Below are 22,177 nucleotides of genomic sequence, written 5' to 3'. Positions count from 1 at the left end.
TACTTATTTTTATTTATTTAATATGATTACATAATACAAAAGAAATAGTGAAATGAGATGTCCAGCAACTTGATTGGACCCCCTCATTATTTTCTCTTTTCTTCTTCGTTTTTGGATATTAAACCCTAGTTTTTACCTCAACTTTGGCTGAATAGATCTACCTTGAGTCATTGACTATTTTTGAATTAAAATGAGTGATTTTGAATCACAAGTTTTTATTAATGCCTATCTTGTTGAGGCTCCTCCCCATGGGCTCCAATATGTAAGCATGGTATCTATTTACATACTCTTGTGAGAAGTCTGGTCCGATATAGAATTAACTTATAATCATGGAATCGACTTGATCATCATATTATAAATTTGCTACATTAATAACATACCTGTAGATGAGAAGGGTGACTGCAACACTAAAGAATTCAAAATTACTAATTGTTGCAACTCTGTCAATGGCTACAATCAATCTCAACCTCAAGAACACCAACTTTGCAGAAATTAAAAAAAAAAAAAAAAAAACCTCTGAGAATGTTACAAATGGGTATGGTGCTACGCAACAACCATCACGTTCAATAAACAAATAAATACACAAAATGGATGATGTTACTAAATCCGCAAATATAGATATCTAAGCTTCTGCAACCACTTTAGTCTTAGGTAGTTTTTTCTTATTTTTCGATACCTTCTTAGCTACTTCGCCTTCATCTTCCTCTGATGTTTCAATTTCGATCCTTGCAAAGACAGGATTAGGTTGTGCCATAACCTGACCCGCTTTTAGTCCACCCCATCTGGTCTCGCTCTACAAATACATGAAAGTAAATCAGTCACTTTAACTGAAGCGTCATCATCGAAGCTTTACCACAAAGATTTGTGGTCAGCTATTTAACTGAATTAATAACCCAAATTCAAGAAAGTTAGAGAGAGAGAGAGACCCAAGTCATAGCGTCAAATTGATCCTTCGAATAGCCAAGTTGTGAATATATCCTCAAACATAAGCCTGGAGCAACTGGAGATAAAGCAATCGCTATAATCCTCGTTGCTTCTAATAGAATAACGAGGTCCTGCACGATAAAGACCCCCAAAATAATAGAAAGTTGAGCTTTTAATTATAACAGAAAACTTTGATAATCAATCACTAATCCAGTCAACTTCTTATAGACAATGCAATATTTTTTGTTACTTGGGATCATTTTTCTTCTTTACTTCTAAGCATGGTTATAGGAAATGAATTAAACGAATCAAAGCAATAGAACCTTTGCAGCAGCTTCAGAAGCAGCATCCCCTTGCTTAAAAAGAGACCATGGAGCACGCTCGTCCATGTACAAATTCCCGGCATTACCGATCTCTAGCACAGCCTCACAAGCTGATGATAATGAAAGATTCTCATAGTGGCCCCTTGCTTTCTCCACCTACAAAACGGATGTCAGAAAAAGTTGAGAACGATTGATAGCATGTTTGATCCTAGTTCATCTGCCATGAACATATTTCTTAAATGACCAACTTTCATCTCAACAAAGCATGGTTGGTGTCATAATTGTCATTTAGAATTTTCATATAGTTATTTGGATATGTTGATTGCACAAACATCCAGAAGCACCTTAACTCCATGTACTCATGCATATCCTGAATCGCCTTTCCTCATGCCCACATAAGTTCCCACGATATATATTGTCTCTCGACGTAGAATTCCATATAATAGTTCGTCCGTTTTCCCGCAAAATTGTGTATTAATGCTCTCAACTAATATAAGCCATGGGAACAAACTATTAACCTGTCCTCGTAGAACTAGTTTAATTGATAAAAGCTCACCACTTACTCTCTTAACACACAACACCATCAATCAAATCATTACCTACCATGTGACAACCCCATTTGCAGTATTTTATCTCCTTTTTTTCATTAAAAGAAGTGGCCAATCCGCAAAGTCTTGGCAAACATGCTACTTTAACTCCTTTTCGTGATTATATCCACCGACTCCCTCTCATTTCCCAACATTCCAAGGAGCGAAAACCAATTCTATTTCCCACCTTCTGGAGTAGCTTATTACCTGCTAGTGTCCAACTTGGTGTAGAAACCCTTGCCCACTCCTTGTCACAACCAAGCACATTTACAACATGTCCCTTCCAAGGGACACACTAGCCAATCCTTGCCAATTATCACAGATCCTGGGTTGCCACATGGTGCATCACTTCGAATGAGCGGCCCTAGCATAAGCTTAAAACCAAAAACTAAAATTTGTGTGAAGAGAACTAGCAACAAGGTTTATGTTGGTTGGCAACATGATGCAACCTTCCTCCCTCGTCCGAGCTTAGGACCAGCACTACAAGCCTAAAGCTTGACCAGAGGGAAGTTTCTATGCTTGCATTGCAATACGTGTACCATACATGTGCTCTGTGTGTGTGTGTGTGTGTGTGTAGCTCCACCATTCTAGGTCTCAACTACGAAACCTTCAATGCCAATGACCAAACAGATTGGATGATCCTAACCATCCAATTAATATGCTATTAATCTAATAGCAGTAATCACCTGTGCATAAAATGGAAAGAAATTTTTTGTTAAATAACCCTTACCAACTTCTCTACTGTTACTCTGAATGTATTTCCTTCAGCTGCAGTAGTTGAATCAACAGCCAAAGTTGATTGACAGTTCTTCTTTAGAAGTCCAAGTGTACGGTTAAGAAGATTCCCTGCATGAAAATAGTGATAATTCTACTCAAATCACATGCCCTTATCCTAGCATTAAAAATTAAGTCTACTAGAAACCTTAGTTGTTCTCATATATAGAACAATAAGTTAACCAAGAAATTAAAGTAGGAAGCTAATACTTTTCTTTTTTCAATTAGTGAAAAAACTCCAATCCTATCTATGTGAAAACACTCTACATACCAATTGTATTAGCAAGATGTGCATTCACAATATTGATGAAACGGTCCTCTGAATAGTCCCCGTCATTTCCGAATTCCACTTCCCTGAGGAAGAAGTACCTAACTGCATCGGATCCAAATCTCTGCACCAAATCCTTCGGCTCAAGTGTATTACCAAGTGACTTCCCCATCTTCATACCGTCCTAAAATATTCAAAATAAAAAGCATTGCTGCATGAAATGAAAATAAATATATGAGATATAACATCAGAAAACCTTACGCTTTTGAAAATCTGTTTTCAATTTTAGTTGAGAAAACATCAAAATTGGATTATCTTTGTCTAACACGAACATTTAGGAGAATTCCCAAGGTAGTTGAAGCACCACCAATGTTAACACACCAACATAATCATACTACTCATTTGTTCAAGGTCCAAAGTTAAAAAGAAAAAAAAAAAAAGCAAACAAACAAAAAAAGATTAGAACGAAAGCTATAAAAAACGATCAGAATCTTGTAAGCAACAAAAAAAAGGTATATTTATACAAAGGAACATTTCTATTTGCAAAGAGGATCCTGTACATGGAGAACATAAATCTTATTCCCCCACTCAAGTCTATTTAAACTTTAAAGCATGAAAGTTAATTACAAAATGTCTAAATCGCAGGACAAATCTGTTATTAGGTCCATAATTCTAAGTCAATTTCCAGGGCCAGGAGACCTAAAAAATAATGCTGAAGGACTACTTTGATGTTGAGAGGACCCAAAAGAAGGAAGCAAAATATCTTCAAACCCAACAATACAACAGATTCCTCTCCCTCATTTGAACCATTGTGCCTGATGGTCCAGAGAAAGCCTTTGAAATGGCTACCCAAGCATCCCTGTGAATGGAAAAAATTTGATGCATTTTGCCTAACAAACCTAAGAATTTGAATGTCACCTCAGGGACTCAGTCACAAGGGTGCATTAGAAAGATTGGACCAAATATTAGCATCTTTCTTGAGGAAAGGAGTGCATTTCCCTTCTAAACGAAAAAAGGAACGAAGAAGACTTTCAAACCCTAACAAACCTAAGTCACGGAGACTGCTCTACCAAACCCATCATAGCACTTGCCTAGCAAAGCATCTCTTATACATTCCGATACATACCCAAGGTATAGAAAACCAAGAAAGCATCCACTAACTTCACCTCCTTACACCCACGGTTAAAAATATCGTACCGCTTGAATGTTTTGGTTAATTAAAAACCGATACAGTATCGGCCGATACATTCCGATACATACCAGAATGTTTTGGGGTCAATGTTTTGTATCGGTCTTGTTCGATACCAATACGTTCCGATATTTTAAACCATGCTTACACCAACTGTCCTCCCAAGAATTAACCCTATACCTAATACCCATGATGAACTCCTCAAAGTTGAATAAACCAATCTCCAAACACCAAAACTATGATCACTAGTCATTGAGTGAATATACTGTCCAACATGTATTTCAACTAACAACTACACAATAAATAACCAGCCTACGAAATCCGAAGTACCCCTCCTTCTGTCCTATATCTTCAACTACTTACCCAACAATGGAACATTCACGCCCCAAGACATTGCAAAAGACAGAAAATGAATAATGAGGTTATTGTCACATGAATCTTCAAGAACATCTGATGCAGTTTGACAAAAGACCTTATAAAAGAAGCCACTATTAGCCGGCAGTGGATCATAGTATGAAACAATCATGTGAAAAGTAGTATTTCCATATTTGTTAGAAGAAAAGACTTCTTTGTGGAATTAAAATACCTTTGTCAGGAATCCATGTCCAAATACCATCTTGGGAAGGCCTAGTCCAGCTGACATCAACATAGCTGGCCAATAAATTGCATGAAAGCGTAAGATATCCTGCATAAGAAGTATAAAAAAGATTATTGAAGTATCACTTTTATTGAGCAACCATTAGGATACTATTGGCACACCAACTTTTACTTACAACACACCAATCATTTTGAAATCAATCGACTATTTACATATAGATTGGTGTGTTATAAGTAAAAGTTGGTGGGTTAATATCATCTCTCAATAATTAAATAAATAAATAAAATCAGAAAAATTAAGGAATTTTATGTACAGCTGACCTTTATCCTCCTAGCCATGTGATTTTAAAGAATTTGGGCAAAAGGAATATACAAGAACATATACATAAATTCCCAAGAAACAAACACCAAAACAAGAGCCATACCTTGCCTATTAAGTGAAGTGAAGCAGGCCAACCTGAAGAAACTGCACTTTGTAAAGTGGGTTGTTTATCCTCTGGTGATAGTGCTGATAAATAGCTGTGAAAGATACCGGAAAATGAAAATATATATATATGAGAAGACCACATTAATCTGTCATAAGCTTAATAAAACAAAAATAAGAAAAAGGTATCTGATGCTAGCTCTGTTTAATGGTGACTCGGATAGTGTTTGAAGTGAAAGTGATAAAAAAAAATTTTGCAAATAAACAGCTGTTCAAAAGCTTCATAAATAACTAGGATCAAGGCTAAATGACTCAATTTAAATTGATCCAAATTCTCGATCCAACATATATATAAATCGGGGCCAGCTGCTCGATCTGAAACTTAGTTATTGACACAGCTGAGTCGAACTAGAAATTTGAGGGAAGAGTGGCAGACCCATGAGTTGGAATCCAAGTTTTTAAACAGAGAAAGGTAGTGCATGCTTCTAAAGAACACACCAAAAAAAAAAACGAAGATAACTGTGGATACTGGTACGTACCAATCACATATAAGCACAGATAAAGTAACGAAATGATTTTGTTAAATAAGAACACTAACTTAAAACGAATGGATGTGAAGATAACTTAAGGAGAGATTGTACCCCAGTAAAGCGTCGAACCAAACATATATAGTTTGCTTATCGTCATTGGGCACAGGAATTCCCCAATCCACACATGCCCGGGAAATAGAGAAATCTCTCAGGCCATCCTTGATCCAACTTTGCACCTAAACAAGTATTTGTGACATAAATGATAATGCGGAAGAAAATAATGTATAAGCAAGAAATTCAATAATGCAGTTAAAGAGTCCCTTAAGGATAAAGTTGATTAAAGCAAAGAGGGAAAGAAACTTTGACGAAACATGTTAACATTAACTTTCAGATTTGTTGCAAACGTAGATCTGAGATGCCCCTTTCTGTAGGTAGTTAAGCATAATGTACCAAGAAATCTAGTCAAATAAGTAAACAATGAATTTAATCTTCAAAGGTATGAATAAAAACTTTAACTCACAAGAAACTATATTGTAGGACAGTAAGAATTTGCACAGAATCGCAGTTTCGGCGAAGACACAAGAACAATTAGGTAATATAGTCATCTACAATAGCAACTCTAGTAGGCAATTCTCAAAACTCTATAGTAATACAAAATGTTTTACATGACATGCAGATTGAAAGAAGGCACAATTAAATCGAAATCAACCTTAAGTCAAAAGACAATAAGGCTGATAGTCAACCTTAACACTAAGAAATTATTCATTTAAATTCAAACAATTAAGATGTTTCTGAATTTCTCACCTCGTTTAGACGATAAGAAGGCTGTACGAAATTCGAATTGTGTGTTAAAACCTCCTCCAATGACTTTTGATACTTAGACAAGGCAAAGAAGTAGTTATCTTCCTTTCGAGGGACACAAGGCTTTAAGTGCATAGGACAACAGTTGTTCGCAAGCAATTCCTTCTCATCCTGTGGGGTTTAATAGAAAAAAGAAGCAAACATAAAGAACCTTTATCCACTAAACCAACTTACTAAAGACAACACTAATCAAAATAAAGAGATATATATAGATCCCCCAATCAAATTCAACTCAATTGGAGGAATTTAACCTTCCAACTGCATTCTTTGTGAAAACCAGAAAATACTATGGAAAAGGGCCCAAATAAGGTTTACAGAACCAAAGGTTACAACTATTTGTCAGGATCAATATCTTCTAGGTCCTTTAAGCGGTGGGTCCCACCCATGTAAATACTCGTAGTTGTATGCTAGGAGTCTAAGACATCCCACACACAAGACACGTATCACAAACTTCATCATAAGATACATGTATTGACAATTACACATAGAAACATTGTCTCCAACCAAAAGATACCTTATACTCCTCACAGTTTATGCAGTAAAGGCCTTCATAATCAGCACGGTAGATGTCATCATTAGCAAGAACTCTAGCATAAAACTCCTTCACAATTGCCTCATGTGTTGGATCAGTTGTTCGAATGAACTTGTCATAAACTATGTCTAGCTGCAACCAACAAGTGCAAAAATAGATAATCATCATCACTATATATAAAAACTAGTCTTATAAATCTTTTAAATTTTTCATTAATCTGAAACGAAACAAATTTTCATGTACATCTTTCCAAAGCATCTTGTAAGACTGTGAGATATTGTTGCAATGTTCATTTGGGCTGGAACCGCTAGCACTCGCAGCAGTCGCAATTTTCTCCCCATGTTCATCCGTGCCTGTGATGAATATCACTTGCTTCCCCAACAACCTCTGGCATAGTATATAAACATTAGTGGTGTTGTTAAATCTATTTCATGTAGTCAGTTTCAAACAAAAATCAGGAATACGCGTATTATAGCAAAATTAAACAGAGTAATAAATAACATGAAGCTTACACAAAATTGCATCCACAGTACCTTCGTACTAATTTAGGAGAGAAAATGAGAAAAAAAGAAGGAACCCCATTTAAATTACAAATAATCTGAGATATGTGTGTTTGAACATGCCACCTTCCAATCCTATTTAACAAAACTTGAACTAAATGTGTAAGAATAAAAATTGCACACCACATTAACTGAAAATTCTAAGAAGTATAGTTGAATGGCATAACTTTGGACTATATCATCAGCATCATCTATGCCTTATCGTAAATGTAGTGGCTAGCAACATGAATCCTAATATCCTATTTTGCCATTCAATCTATGGCTTCAAATCCTTTTTACAACCTTCATCCAAATCATTTTTTTGGCATTCCTCTTTCCCTTTTAGATCCTTTGATTTACACCAAAGTACTTCTCACTAGTTCTGTTATGGGTATTCTTTGCATATCAATTGAATTTCCTTAATCTTTATATAAAAAATAGAAACCCCATGTAAATATTGTATAGGAACACTTAAATTCAGCAACATTTCTTGTCCTAATTATATATATATATATATAAAATAAAATAAAAAATAGAAACACCAACCAGGTAGAGATTGATTGAAACAGCTCAAATTCAATTCAGCAATATATCTTGTCCTAATAACGAAAAAAACAAATCAACTTTCACCCGAATTCATTAAAAAATAAAAAGACCTAAAGAGATTAACTTAAAATAATTGGTTCAGTGACATTTTACAGCCATTTTTTTTTCTCGACCATTGAAACCGAATTAGTTGAAATTCAAGCAAAATAAGGGGCACCCATGAAACTTATCCCACATATTTCGGCCCAAATGAATGAAATTGAAGATGATTAAAAGAATTTGAATAAAAATTGAACCTGAAATCGAGCGATGGCATCAGCAGCGATTGTTGTATAAGCGCTTCCCATATGGGGAGGGGCATTTACGTAATAAAGTGGCGTTGTGAGAACGAAAGGTTCCTTCTTAATGGGTTCTCCTCCATCGCTCTCTAGATGTCCTCTGCAACAGCAGAATAACACTGCTTTTGAATATGAGGATGGAAGATTTCGGCGAAAACGAAGACTATTTCTAATGTGTTTGGTTTGAAAGTTGATCGAAGATAATGGAGAGAAGAACCAGACGCCGTTTTGTGAGGATAACAGTACTCTAGCTGCCATTGTTGCAGACCTCTCTCTCTCTCTCTCTCTGTGAGAGTGAAAAAATAGAAGTTCAGCTTATCATTTGACAATTGACATGGCGTCCACTCAATTTTACCCGGTTCAAGGGTTTGAACCCACTAGCCCGGCCCAGACCGGATGGGACCGCCCAAAAACAACAAGGATTGGGGCTTCATCCCGTCATAACCACAAAATTCTTCAAATTTTTCACAATATGCGTGAACTTTTCACTCGTATCTCAATGAAAAATATTTATAGTTACCATAGACTTTCACGCCAAGAAGTGCGATATGAGGTTTCAATCTGAGGTCACTTCTGCATTATTCATATATTTATAAAATATAAGGATTGACTATTTGCAGACTACTAGTTGTTAGTTGCACTCTAACATTAAAAAAAAAATACTTTTTTTAACTTACTAATTGCACTTCATTACATGGTTTTTAAATTCGTCTGAGACCGAGACGTATCATCCGAGTTAACTAGGTATCGGAGCTGAATGAGACCAACTCACAAAGTCATTTTTTTAATTGAATTTTATGTCTCACCTTATATTTTTTGAGTTATCTCACGAGACGTCTCAAACGTATCGAAAACTCGTCCGAGACGACTCGGTATCGGAGCTGAACGAGACGAGACGCGATACTGAGTTTAAAAACCATGCTTTATTATGGTAATTTTATGATTTAAGGGCTTATTCATCTTCTCATGGCTGTTATGTTCACTCTTTATTTTTCATGTGATTAATTTTGCTCATGTTCTCTTTGGCACGAATTGAAGGTATCGGTTTTCCAAACTCTATTTAGACTTTGTTTAAATTGATAAAAGACTATGCTTGGATCTTATCTCTTGGAATTCTATGATTACCGATTAGTCCAAAGTGTCAAGTGTCAACATGGATTCCAATGAGTTTCCCTTCCTTGGTTAATCAATCCGAATATATAGTGATTACAAGGGATTTGTGATGTTTGCAAGTAGATTAGACTACAACAAACTAAGAGAACTAACAATAATTTACGTGGGCATATTTGGGGAAGAAGAACAAAATAAGTGCAATTTTTATATTATTTATATAGTGTAATCATCCAAAAGGAGTGCAAAGGGGAATTTTTAAGTGATGGGGTGCAATTGGACATGGGTGGTGTGCAACTAATTGGTCCCTATGTATATATAGTTAGTGTAATGATAGAAAATAAATTTCCAACTTGAATGTTTCAGATACGGAAAACCCCAAGGTGAAATGAAATTCTCATCATCCCATTATATCGGACACTCTAAATGGCAAAATGCATGGGAAGATTATGTCCCAAATAGGAAAGGTCGTCAACCAACATATAATTATATAGAAAGATAAGGGAGAAATCTATTCAGGAAGGGAAGAAAATTATTGACTAATTCTTTCGTAATTAAATGAGGAATTCCGACTTAACAGGGATTGACAAGCTAAAATTGATAAATACTACCTCAAAAGAAGACAAAGGTATGCATTTTTTTTTGAAAACATATTGTTACTTCACTAAATTCAATATTGACTTAATCATCGAAAAGTTTGTAGGATAGGGTAGTCAAGGCACTCATCAAAAATCAAGTTTGTCCAAGGGTTGGAGGAAGAGGTGAAAAAACCCATAAAGTTAGATAAATTTTTTCTAGTAAACTTAAATTTAAATAATATATAGCAAGTGCTATCTAGTCTAGTTGGTAAAGTCTTTTAAATTATAGCAAGTGCTATCTAGTCTAGTTGGTAAAGTCTTTGGATGATGATATTAGAGACTTAGGTTCAAGTTCGAACTTATTAAAAATAAACTTACAATGAAAACATTAAGTAAAAAAAACTTACATTTCAATGTTCCTCCAATATGTTTAATTAAGATCGATTAAAACCCCTTTATTGGAATTAGTCAAAATTGAAGATCATAAAAATAAAAAAAATAAATAAAAAAAAGTGAGAAAAAGAACAACAAAAATATATATGAATTGAAATAATGAAAGTAGTGATTAACTTGTGGAATTCTGAATTTTTTTTTATAATTCTTGGATGAATATTACATGAACTCTAATAGGGTATTTATAGAAATTACATCAACCAAGATATGGAAACAAGTATAATATATAAATATTCTACTTTAATAATATTCCTAATATATAATATCCTAATTGATATTGCTACACATATTATTTCCCATCATTACCTTTCTTTTGTGATTAAATATATTGATAATGATATAATATATCTCATGCATAGTATTCTCTTACATAACTCACTTTCAATAAATTTTAAGGATTAAAGTGAAGTGTATCGAAATTGGAATTTTGACATAAGTAGCGCTTAATCTCAACCATAAGTGAATGATTGAGAATAAGTAAAAGTTGGGGTGCCCATAATTTTAGCCAAACCCTTATAAAATTTGAGGAGTGTGTTTTAAACTTTAATTGGAGTGTAAAATGTAAAGGTTGGGGGTGCCAATAGCAATTCTAAAAAAATTGGGGTTTTGTTAAAATGTGTTACGTTAAGTACAAGAAAATTTACTTAAAGGACCCCTGGTGAAGGGATTTCTTTCTAATTAGTCCTTGAGTTTTGCATGATTGCTTGATAGTCCATTAAGTAAAACTTTATTTTCTTAATGGTCCTTCTACCTCATCTTAGGTTATAATATTTTTGAAATATCGAAACTACCATTTTTTCATCTTCTTCACATATTTTGGTTTTCTAACTGTGATTCCAATAATTTCTAATGATGTTTTATCGGGAATGACAAATGCAAATAACAAACTATTTAAAACAAAAAATGAAGAACGAAATCGAGATTAAAAAAAAACACCACTTTTATTTATTATTGAGTTTAACATTTTTATTGTCGAGCTCACCAATTTTTATTGTTGAGTTCAACAATTAAAAAAAAAAATGTTAAACTCGACAATAAAAATGTTGAACTATAAAAAATAAAAAAAAATAAAAAAAATAAAAAATAAAAAAGGTGGGTGAGCTTGACGTTGGTAAAACCCACTTATTTTCATTTTTTGAGTTTTTCTGACTAAAACATAGGGAAAGATCGATTAAAAACTTGACATAATGACTTGTGTAGATGATTTCAAGCTAAAAGAACCACCGTTGATCCATTTTCATTAAAGAACGAAGTACAAAAAAATTAAAAAAAAATTTAACTTTTTACATACACCTTCAAAGTACTTGAAAAACCCTTAAATTGATTTCTTCTTCCTTCTCAAATCCTTTTCATGATAATGAAGTCATCGAAACTTGACTAGAATGTCAAAAATTCAAAAAAAAAAAAAAATTAACAAAAATGGTGAGTTCGAATATTAAGACTAGTTTCGACATTTCAATCGTAAGAGATGTGTGGAGTGAGGTTCATGGACTGATTACAAATAATTTTTTTACTTAATGAACTATTAATTAAAATGTTAAAACTTAAACACTAATTTAAAAAAATCCCTCCACCATGATCCTTTAAGTAATTTTCCCTTAAAATTTATTTTCCTAAAAAAACTGTCCTCAATTTATTAGATTCCATAGGTGTATTTAACGTACTTAGGGCATATGTTAACAAAACCCAAAAAATAAAATAGTTGGCATTCTTTTTCCAAGTGATGAAGAAGCACTTCTATTAGACTAGAACGTGGCGCATTTGAGAGACACGTGGGTTGTTTGAAAATCAACACCTCACTTCCCACGTGTGCTGTGCTTCGGCCTAACGAAAGAAAGCTGTATAAACAACATGGTCAGAGTACAGAGGGTTCATACCCGTTTTTCAAACTCACATGGATCTACAAGAGTAAACAATTAGTGTAACTGTGTAACACACATACATCACATACGGATTACTAAATCGTTAATCGTCAATCTTCACCGTACAATACCCACTTAAAACCTGACCAGTCAAAATCATTGTATATTTTCCACGTGTCACAAAGTACATCAATCTATCATCTTCATTCTGCACTACTGGATAAACCCACCGTACAGAGACGTCGCATTTGATTCGACTATTTGTATTTTGTAACATTGAAGGGTATTTTGGTAATTTCAAATTAAATAATCATTTATTTTATCCAAACTCATCTTGTAGTAATAGATACGTGTCAATTTCGATCATTATGTCTTCGCCATTACTCTCCGCCTTGGACCTCCTTCTGGAGTAGTTTTCGTCGCCTTTTAAGCGAAAACGCCGAATTAGGGTTCCATTACGACCTGATTCCTTGTTGTCTTCATCTAAGGGTTTCGTATTTTATATTTTTGACTCTTGTTTGAAGATTTCATGTGTTTTCTTGTTTGTTTAGAAGATTTCATGTCTGTTCAAGCTTCAGTGTACGGACATGGCGATCTAAACCGTTGAACTTCTGTAATCTGAATAGAAATTAGGGTTAGGGTTTCTCTTCTTAAATGCTTTGTAATTGGAGGTTTCACAAGAATGACTCCAGATTCGACGGTTTCGAGCTCTGCTTATCTTACCGCGCTTTCTCAAGAAATCGAGAAAAAGTTTCGTCGGGTGAAGTTTCTTTTTCGATGATATTATTGTTGTTTTGAATTCTAATAATGGAGAATAATTGTCACCAAATTCATCTTTTTTTCCCTCTCTTAATGGTTCTTAACTTATTATAGATGAGCTTGTGGTAAAGTAGATAAATTTATGTGCAATTGAAAATATTTGCAGGCACTAGCCTCTCAACCTCAGATTCCCAACTCGTTGCAAGGGCTATTTGCGGATATAGCTTTGGAAATTGATGTGCGAGCCCAAGGTATTAAGCTCTTTCTCGGCTCTGTTGTTGTTGGTTTTTTTTTTTTTTTTTTTTGGGGGGGGGGGGGGGGGGGGGGGTGGGGGGGGGGGGGGGGCTTATGGATCTGTTCAATGTGTTTTTGTTTGAGAATAAATGTTTAGGGATCACCACAATGGACCTATACATGGTGGATTGTTGCTCATTCTAGCAATAACTAAAAAGCTTTAGAGAAATTGGTTTGATTCCTGGAAAATTTTACAAGAAAACTGTAAGGCCAGCTATGTTTTATAGAAATGAATGTTGGGTTGTCGAGAGACAAGATGTTTATAGAATAAGCATAACAAAGATGGGTGATTAGTAAGATTAGGAACAACAAAATCAGAAATTAGTATATATGAGCAAATTTAGGAATGATTCCAATAGGAAATATACTAAGGTAAAATCTTTTGAGATGGTTTGGGCATCTGCAAAGAAGACTGTCAACAAGACCGACGAGGAGGAGTATTGTGCTATATGTTGAGGACTCTAAAAGGACTAGAGGAATATTGAAGATTACATGGATGTAGGTATCAAGGAAACTTATGATGTATCATGCCTTGATAGTTGATAGAAGATATGGTTCTTTATAAAGTTAGATGGTGAAACAGGATTCATGTTTCTGACCCTAGTCATTGGGACAAAGTGTAGACCCTTTAGAATTCTTTGAATGCTTGACTACAAAACATTAAAAGCCCCAAAATGCACTTTAGAACCTTCTAAAGAAAGTGTTCAATCCCCTCAAACATCCTACAATTTATTTGCTTCCATATCCCCCAACATATGGCATATTGAGTCAAATGGCGATGGCTGGGGAATTTCGAAAAGAGTCCAGAGATCCCACACGGTGTCCCGTTCTATAGATAGAAACGGTGTCTACATGGCACAATTTGATTAGGAAATAATACATTGGGCTGCGTGAATGGCTTGCTTAGGAGCCCAAGGTGTTTTAAACACCAACTAAAGTGTGCCACATAGACACCTAACATATTTTATAGAAAAGGGACCCGTATTGGATCCCGAATCTTTTAAAAAAGAGGAAGGACTTAAGGTATTATAGAAAGATTTAACTGAGAATCCCACCATCTGGTCCTTATCTATAGGTGATTGATCCACATAAGAGATAGGCATTGATTGGACCTCCTAACCATCAGACATACTGAGGAGAGACAATAATGAAATTTGGCTTCACTAGCATTGTTGAGTCTTCAAATCCATCAAAGGAGGATTTTTTAGAGGCTTTGGTGGAGGTTGCAGGTCTAAAAAATGTTTTCTGTATCTTGCTATCCAAGAAGGTTTTCTAACTCTAGTTAAGTCCTAGTACACCCACGTTTGCATGCTTTTATTATATGTAAGTTTCAGCAGTCGTTGAACTTATTACTGATGTAAGTCCAAGCCTAGTATTTGGGATGAATGTGATCGTCTGGTGTGCAACAACTATTTTGTAGTGTCAGATTGACAAGGCGTGTATATGTAATACATTGTATGTACATTGGCATAGCTTTTATTGTATGTAATACATGTATATAAGCATTGTTTTCTTAAGATGATTTTCAGAATGATACCTTTTTGTTCAATGTGACTGTTCTAATCTTCTGCACTGGAAATGAAAACAGACATAATTCGGAACAGGGATGTAGTTGAAGATTCTGATGCTGAGGATGAGATTGTGAACCGTTTATGCTTTTACGATGTGCTTGCTGATCATTTTGTTAGGGTGCCTGAGAATGGAAAACCCATCCTTGATATGATTGTCCAAATCTGGAGTCAGTCATTTGCGTCTCATATCTTCGCCCTCCTTTTCCACAAATGGGTATGTGTTCTTGCCGCTGATGAAATGTTTCAGGGCCATTTGTGTTATGGAAGGTTGTTTTGTACCTATACATTTTTGTGCTTCTCTCCTAGTTATTGTAGTTTATTGGTAGATAGAAACCTGTTGTAGGATTATCATCTTAGTTTTCTTACCTTTTTCCACAAATTGTTGTGTTCTTTTATGTAACGAAATTTTTCATGGTCACATTTGTGTTGTGATAGGATGTCTTGCAACTATATGTTTTAATGTTTGTCTTCTAGTTATTATAGTTCATTGGTATATAAAAAATTCTTGTGGGATTACCGATTACCATCAGAAGTCGGAAGTGTCAGAATCAAATTAAAACTAAACTACATCCGTAGTTTCATATTCCTAACTTTTCAAGCTTGTAAACCCTAGAAAAAAAAGGTAAAACTTTGTGGAACAACCAATTTAACTAAGAAACATACTACCATCCAGACTAGAATAAAAAATGGATGGTAGGCTAGTAACAAAGAAAGACAGAAAAATGGGGAGAGACTTAAAAAATAGTGGGAGAAAAATAATAAGAAGAGTTTGAGAGTGCTGAAGTTGTGAATCAAGTAGGGATTCTGAGAATAGGGCCCAAAGAGAAGATGTAATAGATATAGTTAAGTACCTCTTTGTGAATTAAGTATTATAAGAGGGACAACTTGATACTTAATGGTACTACCAAAATCATAGAGAGTAAAAAGGAATACAATATATCCCCAATGAAGTGTACACCTTAGTCAATATATCTCAAAAAGGTGCCTCCCCCAGGGCATAAGTTTTTTCAATGCCCTTTAAATAAATCATAAACCATGGAGAACCACAAGGCCCTTTTGAGGGCCTCGAGATGTAAACCTCTTTAATGCCTTGAAATGGTGACGAAGTTCTCTAGAGAATTGGTTCTATGTGCAGTCAACTTCTCAATCTGGACAGGAGTAGGGGGGAATGGGGTCAATACTTTTTAGGCAATTTAGGATGTTTTGAGTGGTATTTCTTTTACTTGTTTCACAGAGAAACATACAGTTACTAGAGATGATTGGTTTGACAGATTGCATAGAATTCATGTTAAACTACAATAGGCATTTTATACTCTTTGATTTATTGGCACTAATTACTTCTTATGGTTTTAACTTTTAACTTCCTGCATCACATCATTCGAATTGAATTGCAATTTCGATAAACCTGAACTCAAATCAATGAACAATAGAATGTTTGTGGTCTTTATTTCTTGCTTAAGATTGGCTTTTGTGTTCTTCCCCTTCGTTTTTCTCTTCTAATTCACATGCTATTACATATTGATATACTAAATATTCGACTGTTTTGCAGTTATTTGAAGTTGAACGCGAAAATTCAGTCGTCCTCCAACGTTATTCATCTGCCCTTGTTCAAGGTGCTACAAATGTTTTCTGGTACGTATAGTAGCGACCATCGTTTAAAGTTTCGCTCGTTTCAGAATGTTTCAGTAGAACATTCCCGTTTGGGTAGAGACAACAATGAAACATTGACCCTGAAATACTCATGTTTCGGGAATGTTTTGGATTGTCTCAGAATGTTTGATCAAGACCATCTCAGTTTTTCTCCTGACTGAAACATTGCCTAGAGACAAGATTCTAAACCTTGGTAGTGACTCTTTCTGGATTGCCAACATCATTAATAATGGGCTACCTAATGAATAGTTGCTAATTCAGTGGTGGTCAATTAATTTTAATACTGAGCAATGGTTGACAAACATGTGGCATTGATTAGTATACAATATGGTGGTTATAATGAGCAATTTATTCAAGAATCGCCAACCGTTCAAATATGAATTAAGCAGTATGGAATTGTAATTTGTGAAAGAACCAAGTGTACAAACCAATGATTGACAAACAGGTGGTTAAGCGGCTACCACATTAATTAGGTACTGTTAACTTAGCTATTTTGCACGGACGTGAGGTGTCAGAGAATGCCATGTGTACAAAATGACTGATCATATGAGAAGTGCCCACTTAGCTAAGTGGTAAGACGTATGGAGTGTTGTTCCCACGTCCTAGGTTCAAGCCTCCTTGAACCCAACTTCATACTAACCACTAACCCTATACCAATCCAAAAAAAATAAAAAAATTGACTGATCGTATGAATGGGTGTTACTTGTTCTATTTTTCAATTTCCTTCAATAATAACTCAACTTTGTGTTTTAAAACCCTAAAGCCACATTGTATGGGTGTTACTTGTTCTTAAACTCAAAGATGCTTAACTGTGAAGCACCAAATGCTTCTTGGCAGGATTGACATCCAAACGAACACAAGGCGTTTCTTCTCTTTGTTCCGTGTAAGATTCTTTGGACTAAAATATACCCCTTCCATCAGTATTTTGTTCTTTGCTACTCCAATTCATTTATTTATTGAATTATTCAATGATCAAAGATTCGCTGGTTAATATTTTCATCCCCCTTCCTATCTCACCAGTATCTTCTTGAGGATGTAGCACTGGTCCCCATGCGATTAAATAAAATCACCCCACAGGTCAGGCACAGTTTTCAACATTGGTTATCTTAATTAATGGTGACTTGATGTTTGTATTAGTTTGTATTCCTGTAGCCATCAAAGTAATGAACCAGAAACCTGTCTTATGAAATACAATGTACATTTCTAAATTATTTATTGACAGTTAAATGTTAACGTGCCCTCAATTTTAATTAATTTCAGGCCCAGCAAGATTTGTATCTTCTACTTTCAAGGTTTATATTCTTCTATGACTTAGGTGCGGCTTTATCGGTTTGCAAATGTTCCATTGATTGACAAAAACCAAAAGCTGGCTAGTTTCTAATTATTTTTATTTATTTATGCATGCAGTTGACAAGCTCGAAATTTTCTTGAACCACTTTCCTGTTTTTCCAAATGCTTTTCTAGTTGGTGGTCCATCAGACATTTTAGTTATTGAGCTCAGTGATCAGGTAACGCCAAAAATAATACAATTAAAGTTTACCTTCTTTAATTAATTTGTTTCTTCTTAATTTTGGGAGACTAATTAATAGAATCTACGTTCTTCTTCATATGATAGTATGTTCTTTTTTGTTTTTATCAGCTTCAAAAGTTGAAGGTGGAGCCAGTACTGCTACATTACCTTTCACACTTGAAAGTCCTACAAGGTAATAATTATTTTGAGCACTGAACTCATTTTGTGCAGGCCATGAATATTAAGATGTTCAACAATCTTGATTTATGAATTCTGCTATTTTTTTCTTGGAATATTCTAGTTAAAAGTTCAATTAATTTGTGTAGGCTTGCAACTAAGGATGACGACAAGCACACGGTTGAAAGCTTGCCTCTATAGCTTCACGTCACCTGGTGGTCCAATGTATCCAACGAGAGCTGTTCGTCATGCAGCCTGGGATGCATTAGATTTGCTTTTCCCTGTGAGTGGCTCATTTATCAATTTTACATTGTTAGGAAGACAGAGTGGCAGAAAAAAAAAACCCACTAAGACTAACTACGGAACCACCAAATTACAAATTTTATCCCATCTTTTACAAGAGTAGATCCGCAATGAAAATCCCCTTGAGTGCAGTTGCAAAGTTTAAATTAAGCTATCAAGACAATCGGAAATGTGTATTCAAGTTTAAAGATCTGATTCTGAGGAAAACTTTAATATTGGATTCAATGAAGTTGGAATCCTATTAAATTGTTATTTCCAGGCTTGAAAAGTTATTTGCATTAGACTGGAGATGTTGATTTAACAATCCTCGATCCTTGTGTTGCAGATTGGAAGGTACCCACGTCATCTCATAAGCTTGTTCTTCCGATTGCTTTATCCATGGTACTGGCCCTCCTCATGTTGGAATTTCATACTGTCTTGCGCCACTGCATTACTATACTCTGTACTGAGGTTGATATTTTCTAGCTGGGAGAAGCTGAAGAAACCAAAGACTAACTGAACGTAGAAGCCATGATTTGAGGTCCCAGGTTTTGTATACTTAAAACATACCCCCTGTTGAAGTGCCAGCGCGTTTTCTCTGAGCATTTCACAAAATCCATTTGTTGTATTTTTAGATACCATTGTGCCTTGTGATTGTGTGTTGTGGTCGCCACGACACTCTATATATATATATTTTTTAGGGAAAATTACTTGAAAGGACTCTGGTGGAGGAACTTTTTTTCTTGAATAGTCCATTTAGTAAAACTTGTTTTCTTCTTAATGGTCCCTCATTATGGGCGAGCTCACCACTTTTCATTTATTGTTGAGGTCACCATTTTTATTGTGGAACTCACCATTTTTATTGTCAAATTCGAGATTTTTTAAAGGGATCAATCAGTTGCACACCACCCATTACTAATTGCACTTCATCACTTCAAAAATTACCCTTTGCACTTCATTTGGATGATTTCACCCCCCAAAATAATTTAAAAAATGTTGTACTCATTCCTTTTTATTTAATTTTTTTTTTCCCTTTCTTCTTCAATTATGCCCACAAAAATTATTGTTGGTTTAGAAACTATGCATGGTTACGGAAGTTCTAGGTTTCGAAATCATTTTGCAAAGAAATGCATTAGTGATCCCTTGAAAAGTCGTTCAACTTGTAAAAGAAACATAAATAAATTATTGGTAGGAGGGTTGCAAAGATTTTTTACGAAGTGCTTTGTCCGCACTTCTTACAATAGTGAATATGGAGTGTGGACTGGAACTTTGCAACCAAACTATAATAGCAACACAAAGAAAGATTTCATTAAAGAAAATCTACATATAACAATACTCCTTTTCATATACAAGCAAGTAAACAACATCTCTCATTTCCCATTGGAAGTTACATGGAAAGTGAAATAAGAATAACAACAAAAATAAACAAGCAAAATCAATCACAAGAAAATATAGAACGAGTAAAGATCATGAGCAAAGCAGAGCACGAGCAGATGATACAGAGGAAGATGAATAAGCTTTAAACCCCAAATGTTAGGTATTGAAGTGCAACAAGTAGGTTAAATAGTGGTTTAAAAAAAATCCATGAAACAAAGATACTTTCAAGGTTGGTGTGCAACTAGTCGATCCTTTTTCAAAATGTTGAACTCAACACTGGTAAAACACACCCATCTTCATTTTTGAATTTTATCAACTAAAATACATGGAAAAATCAACTAAAAACTTGAGATGAACGACTTGTCTTAGATGATTTCAAAGCAAAAGAACCATCCTTGATCGATTTTTATCAAAAAATGAAGAAAAAAATTGAAAAAAAATCGTAATTTTCACTTGTCTTCAAAAAGTTTGGAAAAACCTTTCTGACAGAATAGAATCTCCAAAACTTGATTGGGATGTCGAAAATCCAGTTTGTTTTTTTATGAAAACGGTGATATCAAACAGTTACGGCATTCAATAGTGAGAAATGTGGTGAATGTGGTCTAGGAACTGATTAGAAAAAGAAAGTTTTACTAAATAGACAATTAGGATAAGCCCTAAAACTTAGGGATTAATTAGAAAAAAAATCCCTCCGCCATAATTTTTCTTTTCTTTTTTTATTGCTAAAAGGAAACGATGCCCAGCATTAAGCTCGGCCCTAGTTCTCTCATCGAGCTGAATTCAAGGAAGTAACGGCAAGAAATAGGGGATGACAGGCGAAGGCAGCTCAACCACATCTGTGGCTTTTCAAGAAATCATTGCCTATGAATTAATAATATAAAATAAAATATAACTTCAAAATAGGGTGCCAAACATTAATGGATGGATGAATAGGTTTGCCAATCAAATGTTAGATAACGGAGAAAATTTTATGTACCATGTCTTGAGCCTAATTGCTGGGTCGATACATTGCAATGCACCTAAGAAGTTGTGGGTTAAACCCCAGCCCTTGTCCCTCAAAGAGGTTGAAAAATAAGTAGTACACCTTTATCTTATATTATTTATTTTTACTAAGCCTCTGCTTGGAAGAAATTTTAGCTTTGTTCACGTCTGAAAGAATTTAATTCATATTCAAATCGTTGGGACAAGTGGGTGGGTATGTAGCACAAAATTTCTTTAGTTGCTTCTCTTAAGATGAAGAGAAAGTTCTCTAAGCAACAAACTATAATGATTTAATTTGCAAATCATTCCCACAAATCCGAAATGAACTGTACCACAAACTACTTCACTTTGTACCAGTTTATGGTTGGTCTAGTAAGACTGAATTTGGTAACTTATTGCCATTGAATCTTTAAAACCACATAGGAAAACTAACACTTTCTTATCAACAAGAGTTCAGAATTCAGATCATCATCACTGTAGCAGTAGAATTGCAAGGTCACTTCCCTCGAATGAATAACTGATAACTTATCTTCTTTTGTGTGTAAAAAAAAAAAAAAAACAACAAAGATATCAGCTAGTCTCAGTTTTTTCCATGACAGCACATAAAACTTAAGGAATCCAGAACAATTGTATTGAGGTGCAGAAAGGCTCCAGAAAAAAAAAATTGAATAGTTGAATTTTTCAGAAAAAATACATCAGTGAGAATAATAGAAGAGACTAATGTAACCAAACTTGCCAACAGAGAAAACTGCACCATTTACAGCTAATCCAAAACTACTTAACATTGCAAAGGTTACACAACATTCTCAGATGGAGAAAAGAACCTGTTGTTAGATAAATAATAAGGAAGGGAAACATGAAGAAAACTACCTTCAACTGAAATCTAACCTGCGTGATAATCCACACAAGCTTTGTATCGATCAATAGTCAACCTCTTCCAGCATTCCTCCTTTATCGATGATGATCATATCATGGACGACCTCCTTCCTGTGTAATAATCCACAAAGAAGCTCCCAGAAGTTTTGTATCGATCAATGGACGACCTCTTATAGCATTCCTTCCTTGTCGATAATCATCATGGCTGACGTTTTTTTTTTAAAACTTTGCTTGGATAAAAAAGGACAACCATGCCCTCACATGT

General features: G+C 34.8%; 2 protein-coding genes across 2 annotated transcripts; one reads left to right on the top strand and one right to left on the bottom strand.

Moving 5' to 3' along the window:
- Positions 1-400: 400 nt before the first annotated feature.
- Positions 401-8,744, bottom strand: OVA1 (methionyl-tRNA synthetase / methionine-tRNA ligase / MetRS (cpMetRS)). Its single transcript, XM_086445528.1, has 12 exons — positions 8,391-8,744; positions 7,253-7,396; positions 6,992-7,141; positions 6,421-6,588; positions 5,728-5,852; positions 5,088-5,181; positions 4,652-4,750; positions 2,880-3,060; positions 2,565-2,680; positions 1,248-1,403; positions 927-1,055; positions 401-793 (listed from the first exon to the last, which is right to left on the bottom strand). The coding sequence occupies exons 1-12, from the start codon at positions 8,688-8,690 to the stop codon at positions 623-625; spliced, it is 1,833 nt and encodes a 610-aa protein (XP_086301654.1). The 5' UTR covers positions 8,691-8,744; the 3' UTR covers positions 401-622.
- Positions 8,745-12,788: 4,044 nt separating this feature from the next.
- Positions 12,789-19,460, top strand: LOC147399949 (K-stimulated pyrophosphate-energized sodium pump protein). The gene is made up of 11 exons (XM_086445523.1): positions 12,789-13,195; positions 13,361-13,445; positions 15,077-15,273; positions 16,609-16,691; positions 17,547-17,592; positions 17,730-17,786; positions 17,970-18,024; positions 18,117-18,217; positions 18,349-18,412; positions 18,546-18,679; positions 19,025-19,460. The coding sequence occupies exons 1-11, from the start codon at positions 13,118-13,120 to the stop codon at positions 19,196-19,198; spliced, it is 1,074 nt and encodes a 357-aa protein (XP_086301649.1). The 5' UTR covers positions 12,789-13,117; the 3' UTR covers positions 19,199-19,460.
- Positions 19,461-22,177: the final 2,717 nt, after the last annotated feature.

Source organism: Akebia trifoliata, chromosome 6 (genome assembly GCF_017979445.1).
Source record: "Akebia trifoliata isolate Shusen 1 chromosome 6, ASM1797944v1, whole genome shotgun sequence".
Taxonomy (NCBI): domain Eukaryota; kingdom Viridiplantae; phylum Streptophyta; class Magnoliopsida; order Ranunculales; family Lardizabalaceae; genus Akebia; species Akebia trifoliata.
Note: the sequence above shows the minus strand (reverse complement) of the source record. Positions and strands in the feature narration are given on the sequence as shown.

What these genes read in the sequence shown, in the direction of transcription:
- OVA1 (XM_086445528.1), bottom strand. Translation starts at nt 8,690, where the DNA reads ATGGCAGCTAGAGTACTGTTATCCTCACAAAACGGCGTCTGGTTCTTC. An exon ending in CTTCTTATCGTCTAAACGAG is followed by an intron (nt 5,853 to 6,420) that starts GTGAGAAATTCA and finishes ATACTTGTTTAG; the next exon opens with GTGCAAAGTTGGATCAAGGA. An exon ending in AATTTGACGCTATGACTTGG is followed by an intron (nt 794 to 926) that starts GTCTCTCTCTCT and finishes ATGTATTTGTAG; the next exon opens with AGCGAGACCAGATGGGGTGG.
- LOC147399949 (XM_086445523.1), top strand. Translation starts at nt 13,118, where the DNA reads ATGACTCCAGATTCGACGGTTTCGAGCTCTGCTTATCTTACCGCGCTT. An exon ending in GGTGCTACAAATGTTTTCTG is followed by an intron (nt 16,692 to 17,546) that starts GTACGTATAGTA and finishes GCTTCTTGGCAG; the next exon opens with GATTGACATCCAAACGAACA. An exon ending in ACACTTGAAAGTCCTACAAG is followed by an intron (nt 18,413 to 18,545) that starts GTAATAATTATT and finishes TAATTTGTGTAG; the next exon opens with GCTTGCAACTAAGGATGACG.